General features: G+C 54.4%; 1 protein-coding gene across 1 annotated transcript; it reads right to left on the bottom strand.

The window, feature by feature from the left end:
- Positions 1-2,271: 2,271 nt before the first annotated feature.
- CALHM3 (calcium homeostasis modulator 3) lies at positions 2,272-8,376 on the bottom strand. Its single transcript, XM_032877428.1, has 3 exons — positions 8,090-8,376; positions 5,848-6,103; positions 2,272-2,757 (listed from the first exon to the last, which is right to left on the bottom strand). Exons 1-3 carry the CDS (start codon positions 8,374-8,376, stop codon positions 2,272-2,274), a joined length of 1,029 nt encoding a protein of 342 aa, XP_032733319.1.
- Positions 8,377-9,029: the final 653 nt, after the last annotated feature.

Here is a 9,029-nt window from a genome sequence, read left to right as displayed (position 1 = left end):
ACAGCAGGATCAAGCCAAAGTCCTGACCTAACTCCCCAAGGCTCCTACCATCTTCCCCTTCTCATGCAGAGCTGCCGCTGTTCAGGCAGCTTCTAGTTCTGCCTTGCCCAGCTGGCCACTACTCTCTGCCCCCCCAGGCCTTCCAACAATACTTGCTGAATGAATAAATGACACATACCCTGCCCTTTTCCCGGTCCTTTCCCTTTGTTCTTGCTGTTTCCTCCCCGCAGGTGCCCCGTGGCCCCACCCCCATCTCTCTCTCCACTAGACAAAACCATCCCCCCTCCTTCCAGACCCATTCAAGTGAAGCCTTCCCTGATCCCCCAGCTTGGAGCCATTCTTCTCCATGCTAAATCTCTGTGGCATGGGGCTTGCCTCTATCTTCTCACCTTTTGCTCTGGATTATCTTTGTTTCTGTACCCATCTCTGTCCCTGTATCAGACAGTGAGCTCCTTGAAGGGAGGAGGTATCATCTGTGTATTCTCTCTTCCCTATTCCCTGGCACGATACTTTTTGGATGTTAGGTGCTTTATAAGTGCACAATATAAGGAGGCAGCGGTATTGACTGTAATCGGTGGCTGTTTCCTGGGCCAAATGCTGCTTTCTTGCAGCCCAAAGTGGGGACCTTGAGCCCACTTCTCCTGAGCTGAGAGTTTCCCTGGGCTGACTGGGCCATCTCTAAGACTTCTCTCCTTCCTCCCCACTCAATCCCTGCTAGCACTTCTGTTAAATCGTGCTGCATTTCAAACATTTGCATGGCCTGACCACAGCAGGGTAGGTGGGGGGAGGCTGGGCAGAAAGGATTGTCTGGTCATACAAGTCTCTTGGCAAGAGTCCAGGAGCGCAGAGCTTGCTGGACACAGAGGGGGCTGGTCTCCAGCGGGAGCGTCCAGGGGCCACCGTATTGCCCTCTAGGCCCTCAGCACCAGAAAAGTATGGGGTGACTCAGGTTTGTCTGTCTGTGGTCACCATCTGTGCTAAGGAGGCATCAGCAGCGTGTGTGTGTGTGTGTGTGTGTGTGTGTGTGTGTGTGTGTGGTGAATGAGTCATCAGGGAGGGGCAGAGGTCCAGAGGAACTCAGAGGCTAGATCTTCCCAACCTTTCCTGTTTGGGCTGCCAGAGACAGAGTGGCCATTTTTCCAGCAAGACTTCACCCTAGTGTTTTAAGGGCTTTGCTTCCTAGCCAGACCCCAGACACTTGGCACAGAGGTTCTTAAAACCGGGAACTTATCAGGGGCGCCTGGGTAGCGCAGTTAGTTAAGTGTTGGGCTCTTGGTTTTAGTTCAGGTCATGATCTCAGGGTCCTGGGATCAAGCCCCGTGTTGGGCTTCGTGGTTAGCATAGTCTGCTTGAAGATTGTCTCTTCCTCTCCCTCTGCCTCTCCACCTGTTCTCTCTCTCTTTCTCTGAAACAAATAAATTCAATCTAAACAACAAACAAACAAAAAACCCAACCAAAAAAAAAAAAAATGGAACTTATCGAATCACCTGGGGTGCTTGTTAAGTGTGGGGGTGTCTGGGTCCACCCCGCCCGGATTTTTAGAGCCGGTCCAAATACCACACACCTGGAGCTTGCTAGCACTTGCTTAGAGAAACTTGGTGGAAGCTACAGGAAGCCTAACCAGAGGGCTGAAAACCAATACACAAACTCTCTAGAGGGCCCAGGAGTATAGCAGCTTAGACTTATGTAGCAGACAGGCCACCTGGGATCAAATTCCAGCTCCTACATGGGTGACCCCAGGCAACTTAACCACTTTTGGCCTCAGTTTTCTCTTCTAAAATGGGGCTAGTAATCATCCTACTTCATTGGATTATCATAAGGTTCAAATGAGTTATATAGGGAAAGACCTTACAACATGTAGTAAGCACCACTGACACCTGCTAGATGTTATTATATTATTATTTCAAATTTAGAATCTGTACATCTAGGATCCAGAATCCACAGGCAGATCTACTCAGACTCTTGCTAGTTCACAAGTTCAGTATCCCCTGGGAACCTGACAGAAGGGCAGTCTTGGACCCAATCCTAGACGCACCAAATCAGAACCTGCATTTAGCAAGAGTTCGGGAGAACAGTGAGCAGCCTAAGGTTTGCGAAGCCCTGTTTTAGAGCACTCGGGAGGCCACACCCTGAAAGTGGGCCAGAGACTGGGCTATTTTGAGGAAGCAAGCCAGCAAGGGTTAGGTTGTCCTGCCTCGGGATTCCCACAACCTGGAAACCCCCAGGCCATTGCCAGCGTGGGTATTTCACGTGGGGACACTGCTGGGGTCCTTATACATCAGTATGCTGGGACAGTCTGGTGCGTGGGGCCACCGTGGAAGCGCGGTGGTTGAGGCCACGCACCCAGAGCCCCGGGGATGCCACGAGGTCGAGCGGCGGTTTGCTGGAGTACCACGTGCTCAGGAGGAAGTCCACCTGCTCCCGGCTGGAAACCGCCCACAGGTGGGCCTTCCTGCTTCCGTCGCCGTCCAGGCCGCTGGGCATCTCGGGTGGCTCGGGGCCCCTGCCTGCAGCATCCCGGCTCAGCCCGCGCGCCCGCATCTCGCTCTGCATGCTGGCGAAGAAGTGCAGCACGCAGCGGTGGGCGAAGTCCCGCGCATGCTCACAGCACGTCTCGTCGAAGAGCTTCTGCTCCAGGTCCACGTAGTTGCTCCAGTATCTGCGCTGCAGGAAGACTGTCTGGTCGAAGCAAGGTCTCAGGCAGCGGGCCAGGAAGGCCACGATGATCAGTAGCAGGGTGATACTCCAGCCGATGGCCTGGGGGGTGGGGGGTAGGGGCACCAGGTTAGATGTGTTCCAGGTCGGTGCTATGCGGTATGGCAAGAGTGTCCCAAAGTCTCTCCCTTATCCCTCCCATCTCTCCCAAATCTATCCATGTTCCCACTTAGTCATCCATCCTACCATCCACCTCCACCCATCCTCGCTTGCATTCAGTCTCATCCTTCCACCATCCATCTGTCCAACTATTTCTCCATCCACTCATCCCGCTGTCTATCTTCTCACCTGATATTATGTCTCAGCATCCCATCCAGCCATCCTCCCAGCAGACCTTCCGTCTGTCTATCATACGTCCTCCTACCCATCCATCCCTGTTCCCATATTACCATCCTTTCTTCCATTTATCTATCCATCCACCTACCCACCACTCATCCTCCCAACCTCCCTCCTGAAGAAACCAGAATACGTCACCCCAAAGTATGCCTCTTTGACATAAAAATTATCTTGAATGGAAGATAAGAAGCAGCAACCATAGGAACAGCTCTCTTTACCCTACTCTTCTGTACCTAAGGCAGGAAATACATTCTCCTTGTACTGGGAGACAACTCTTTTTTTTTTTTTTTTAAAGATTTTATTTATTTTTTTGGCACACGCAGAGAGAGAGAGAGAGAGAGAGAGAGAGAACACAAGTAGGCAGAGTGGCAGGCAGAGGGAGCGAGAGAAGCAGGCTCTCTGCTGAGCAAGGAGCCCAATGCGGGACTCGATCCCAGGACTCTGGGATCATGACCTGAGCCGAAGGCAGCCACTTAACCGACTGAGCCACCCAGGCGTCCCTGGGAGACAACTCTTATCAGCCCAGGGACAGCACCAGAGGAATCTCATGATAAACCTCACTCCTTTAGTGTCCTCGGAGACTAACACTGCTCTCCTTTGTCCTGTCATTGCTCTCCAAAGGTTTTGCTCTTTGTTTGTTTGTTTGTTTTTTTGTTTTAAAGATTTCATTTATTTGTTTGACACAGAGAGGGCTCACAAGGAGGCAGAGAGGCAGGCAGAGAGAGAGGGGGGAAGCAGGCTCCATGCTGAGCAGAGAGCCCGATGCGGGGCTCGATTCCAGGACCCTGAGACCACGACCCTAGCCGAAGGCAGAGGCTTAACCCGCTGAGCCACCCGGGAGCCCCGGTATTGCTCTTTTCGAAGATGGCAGATAAGCTGCAGTTCTAAGCGACCATTTTGAGTTACTCTTTCTTTGTTTCAAGTTTCTCCCATGTGATGTGTACTGTGCACATTAGGAAACTGTTTTTCTCCTGTTAATCTTTTTGTTAGAGTCTCAGCTGAAAACCTAAGCTGGGTGGAAGCAAAGTTTTGCCTCCCTTACACTCCCCCCACCCATCATCCATCCGTCCACCCACCCATGCATCCATCTATCACCCTTTCATTTTTTTATCCGGTTCTTCATCTATCCTCACACGTGCTTATGTATCCCATCTATGAAGCCACACGTCCTGTATTTTGGGAGAGGCACTGAGGACTCCTGGAACTCACACTTCAGTGGAGGAAACAATGAAATTGGTGATAGACTGGCTGAATGCCATGTTGAGGGTCGTATATTCCCATAATCCCTTATTATGGGAATACAGAGGAGGGACACCCAACCTGAACTTGAGGGCTCAGGGAACAGTGAGGCAGATGCTTAGCCCTGAAGCATGCGTAGCAGGTCTATAGGCCATAAACAGGGAACAGTGTGCCAAGCAAAGCATGATGAAAGACTTGAAGAGTTCCCTGAGTCTGGAACCCACACATGCCTGACACCCCTCCCTCCTCTCTACCCACCCAAAGCTTTAGTCTCTCCAAGGCTGTGCTTAAGACCAAGCAACTGTGTGCTCCTGGGGCAGAGAAATCACTCCTCTAAGCCACAAAGACATATTTGAACCCTTATCATTAGTGGATGTGGTTCATGAAGCTCTCTCACTGGCCTCTCTCAGGATCCCTCCTTTCCCCTACCAATTAAATATAGTCGTGTGGGGGTTTTACACATGAGGGGCTTTTTATGTGCCTGATAACCTCCATCTGAGTCAGGACTCGAACCCTGGTGTGACTGAAGATTCTACACTCTTTCCAGTGACGAGCGAGAGCCCAGAGAGTTTAATCCTACAGGGCCCATCCACGTGGAGGAGACCAAACCTCCCTTGATTTTGTAGGAGAGGCTGAGACTCAGAGGGGAGTGATGTGGCCAAGGCAGAGTTGGACCCAAAATCAAGTGCGTCCTGAGTGCTGGCCCTCTCTCCATCAAGCACAGGCCTGCATTTGCCACGAGTTTGTCCTGGCTCCCACAGAGGGCTGGGTTGTGTTTTTAGTCCCTGTAGCCCCAGCTTGCTCTGCATATAAATACTTTTGGGGGGGACCCAGCCCTGATTGGGGCTCTGGGAGGAATCTGGAGTCTGGGCCAGGGGTGGGCCTGGAGTCTGCCCCCAGGCTGATGGAGTGGGGGTGCCAGTGTGGGGATCCAGGGGTCTGGGGAGGACCTGCATTTCAGGGAGGTGGTTCAGAGGGCTGGGAGTGTTGACAGTTCAGCTCCCCGCCCTGCCTCTTAGGAGCTGTGCAACTTGGGCCTGTGAACTAAACTCTCAGGACCTCCATTTCCTTATCTGCAAAATGGGATGATAATGATTGCACCCCCTCATAGGGTTGTTCTGAGAATAAATGAAGTAATGCATATGAAATGCTTACACAGTGTCTGACACATAAATCCTCAATAAATAGTAATAGTAGTGAGTATGATTTCTGGGAGGTGCCAAGAATGTGCGTATGGGTTGGGGGGGCAGGGTAGAGGAATGTATCTCCAGGGCTTTTGTCATTTAGCTTCCTAGGGATGGAACGCACTGACTCCTGGAGGGTCTCTGGTCTCTGCCGTGGAGGCACTTAGTGTTGAAGGCGAAGTGTCCATTACCTAAGGCCCCCCCAGTGTCCTGTATGTGGGTCACACCCCTAGCCTTCCAGGGACCACCTGCTCCTTGCTTTTCTTTCCAGCATTGGGGAGGGGCCCCAGGAAACCCTCTGTACCTCCTTGCCCACGCCGCTCAGAACCAGTGCAGGAGATTTTCCAGGGCTGGAGAGAACCACCCGAATTACCTGTGACAGGCACCGTAGGTAGCGGGACACTGCTTTTCTAGCGGGGCTGTCCCTGACCAGCTCATCCTCCTTGCAGGGCACCTTGGCCAGGAAGAGCTGCACCTGGCTGGGGGTCATGTTGGCAAAGTCCAGAAACTTTTCAGGGTCCACGGAGCTGCTGAAGGCACACACGAAGCACTTCCCGTCAAGGAGGGCCAGGAGGATCCAGACGAGGGGGGCGGCCAGTGCCCTCTGCAGCACAGAGGAGCACATATACCTAGGGGTAGCGGAAGGCGGAGGGGTTAAGAGGGGCAGCTGGGATTCAGCTGCAGCAGGAAGGCCACAGGAGGGATGCAAGGATGGACTTCCCAGGAGGGCTAGGAGATGCCTGGGGTGGTGGCTCCCACTGCAGAGGTCCCAGCAGCTGAGGCAGGGAGGCTGGAGGGCTGTGGCTCCGGGAGGTCAGGAAAGTCCGGACTGGCAGCCCAGGACTGGAAACTGGGGAGCGGGCATGCCTCTTCCTCTCAGGCTCTCCTGGTGCCTTTCCCATGCCAGAGGCACATTAGATCTTTGGTGACGAGTTCCATTCATGTGGCAGGACTGCGGGCCTCTGACCTCAACTACCTGCGCGGTTCTGCCCGAGGGCTTTGGAGGAATCTCTGCTCTCAGAGGAGGACGGTGGAAGCCAGGAGAGTTAACGACCCCAATCAACCTTCCGTCCACAGGGACCCCAGCTTCCTAGACTCTCAGTGGGACAGTTCTGAGGTGTGTTCTACCCATGTTCTCAGAGGGTCCCCAGAAGGACTGACCCCGGTGAGCCACTTATTATCACCTTCTCCCCAGAGCTGCTTCTGGGGGGAGCTAGCCCCGCCTAATAACCCTTCCAGAAGCAGTGCCTCAGACCCTTCCCTCCAAGTCCAAAGTATCCCACCCCCAGCACCGTCCCCAGGGGGCTCTCCTGCCCTCTGCTCTTCGGGAGGTTGGGTTCTGATCCCAGGACAGGTGCCCCATGGAGCTGCACTCCCCGGGCCCCAGAGGAAAAGGCAAAGGACACAGCCAGTGCATGTGACCCTCCCCGCGAGGCTGAATCATGGGGAGCACGGGACCCCCAGTGCGTCAGGAAGCAGAGGCAGCTGAGCACCTGTTTCTGACTTGAACTGCATACAAAACATACAAAAATGGTGTCTGCTGGGGGTGTGTATATGGGTGCACGGCCTCCCCCGTGGGGAACTACAAATCCATCCGACATCAGGGTGGCCCTGGTGTTTTCTATGGGCATTGTGGTTGGAAGGTGGATCTGAGGACGTGGTATGGACTTACATTACATACGCTTGAGAACTTGAGAACACTGCGACTGTCCGTGCCAAACCACGGGGAAAGGGGGCGATCGTCAGCAGGCTGAAATCCACCAAGCCCCTCCGGCCTCTACACACAGATCTAGATCACTTAGACCTTTTGTCTAAAACACTGAGGGGAGTGGTGTCAGCTTGGGCTGGGAGTGCACCTGTGCTTGAATCTGGGCCGTGCCTCTTCCTCGTTATAGGAGCTCAGTCAAGTCGCTTAACCTCTCTCTCTGCCTCAGGGGCCTCATCCTTAAAAATGGGTCTACTCCTGGAGCAGACCCAGGGCCGAGCTAAGAATTGAGAGGCTGCACACACATGGCCTGGGTATAGAGCTTGGCACGGAGCAGGGGTTTGATCCCAGGACCCTGGGACCATGATCTGAGCTTAACACCTGAGCCACCCAGGCACCCCCATCAGCTGGTTTCAATACGGTGCACCAAGCAGGTGAGAGGCTCCGAGGGCCCTTGGTACAGCAGGTGAGGTCCTAGACGCTAGGGAAGCTTACGGGAGAGGGAATGCAGCCTTGAAGCCAGTCATGCCTCCGACTATGTGTGCAAGCCGGCTGTGCATGTCATGGGATGGTCCTTCCTGTATGTGCTGAGTTACAATTCCTGGCCAGCCAACACATGTGACCTGGGCAAAACCTGGGAATCCTGTATCATCCATGGGTCGCCAGTCCTGGCCACGGAAGGGTGACGGATGACAGGAAAGGAAATGTCTGTTTCCGGCATGGTAAGTGGCTAAGGGGTCTCTGTGAGCTGATGTCACCCCAGCTGGAGAAAGGAGGGGACACAGGTGATAATGTCCATGGGGGGAAGCCCTCCCGATACCCATGAGGATCACCGGGCCTGGGGAGTGACCTGGCAGTGTCTGAGTGGGGAGGCCCTGACCGTGACCACCAAGGTAGTGTGGGACCGCACCTGACGACGCCTGGGTCCTTCCTCCGATGCCCCGCAGGCCGGCACCACTCCTCAACCATCACCACGGACTGCCGGTTGGCAAGGAGGCCGCAGAGGAAGAGGGCGAGCGGGGGTGTGAGCAGCAGGCCCAGGCCGTAGAGGGCATTGTAGCGCACCAGGCAGGGGCAGTTGAAGTCGAAGGAGGAATACATCTTGACTGTGACCGCGGCCAGCAGCAAGCAGACGCCATTCATCACTGACTCTGAGCTGGACTGGAAGTGCTGGAAGAACATGCGGAACTTTTCCATAGCCTCGGCCTGGCAGGGGTGGGCAGCCGTGGGTCCGGGAGAGCACTGAGGCTTCGGTCACCTTCCCAGCCAAATCCAGATCCTTCTGGGGACAAGTCTGGGGTCTTGTCTTCCAAGGGCCTGAGGGGACAAGGAAGGGGCGACGGTCAGTCCTCAGCCCAGACTCCTGGGGCTCAGCCACAGACGTGGGGCAGAGGCAGGACTTATCTGCAAAGGCTCCCCTGCCCAGCCCTGACTGTCCCCCAGTGCCACTCCTCTGTTCTCTGGAGGAAAAAGTCACTGCTCTGCGACCCGCCAGCCCAAAGCACCTCTAGGCAAATGTGCCCTGCCCTGTAACTCCACCCTCCCCAGCCAAATCCTCCCTCCCTTCAGGGTTTGGATACTGAGGCCCGAGAGCTGGTGGTGCTTCTTGTGGGGGGATAGGCAAATTTGGGGTGTGGTAAGGCAACGATGCTGAGGGGACCAATGATATTTTCTGGTCTCGGTCAAAAACATGTTTTGACTCAGCTGAGCTCAGGGAGATTTTTGTGTTGACTTTCATGCTGGGAGGGCCCAGGGGGCACCTCACCCTGCCTGAAGGCTGCCTGGAGGAAAAGACCCCGGAGAAGAGTCTAAATGGTGTTTTGGTGTTTGCTGGGTGAGGGGCTGTGGAA

This window comes from Lontra canadensis, unplaced genomic scaffold (genome assembly GCF_010015895.1).
Source record: "Lontra canadensis isolate GAN:19392208 unplaced genomic scaffold, GSC_riverotter_1.0 scaffold3, whole genome shotgun sequence".
Classification (NCBI taxonomy): Eukaryota; Metazoa; Chordata; class Mammalia; order Carnivora; family Mustelidae; genus Lontra; species Lontra canadensis.
This window is presented reverse-complemented; position numbering and strand designations above follow the sequence as displayed.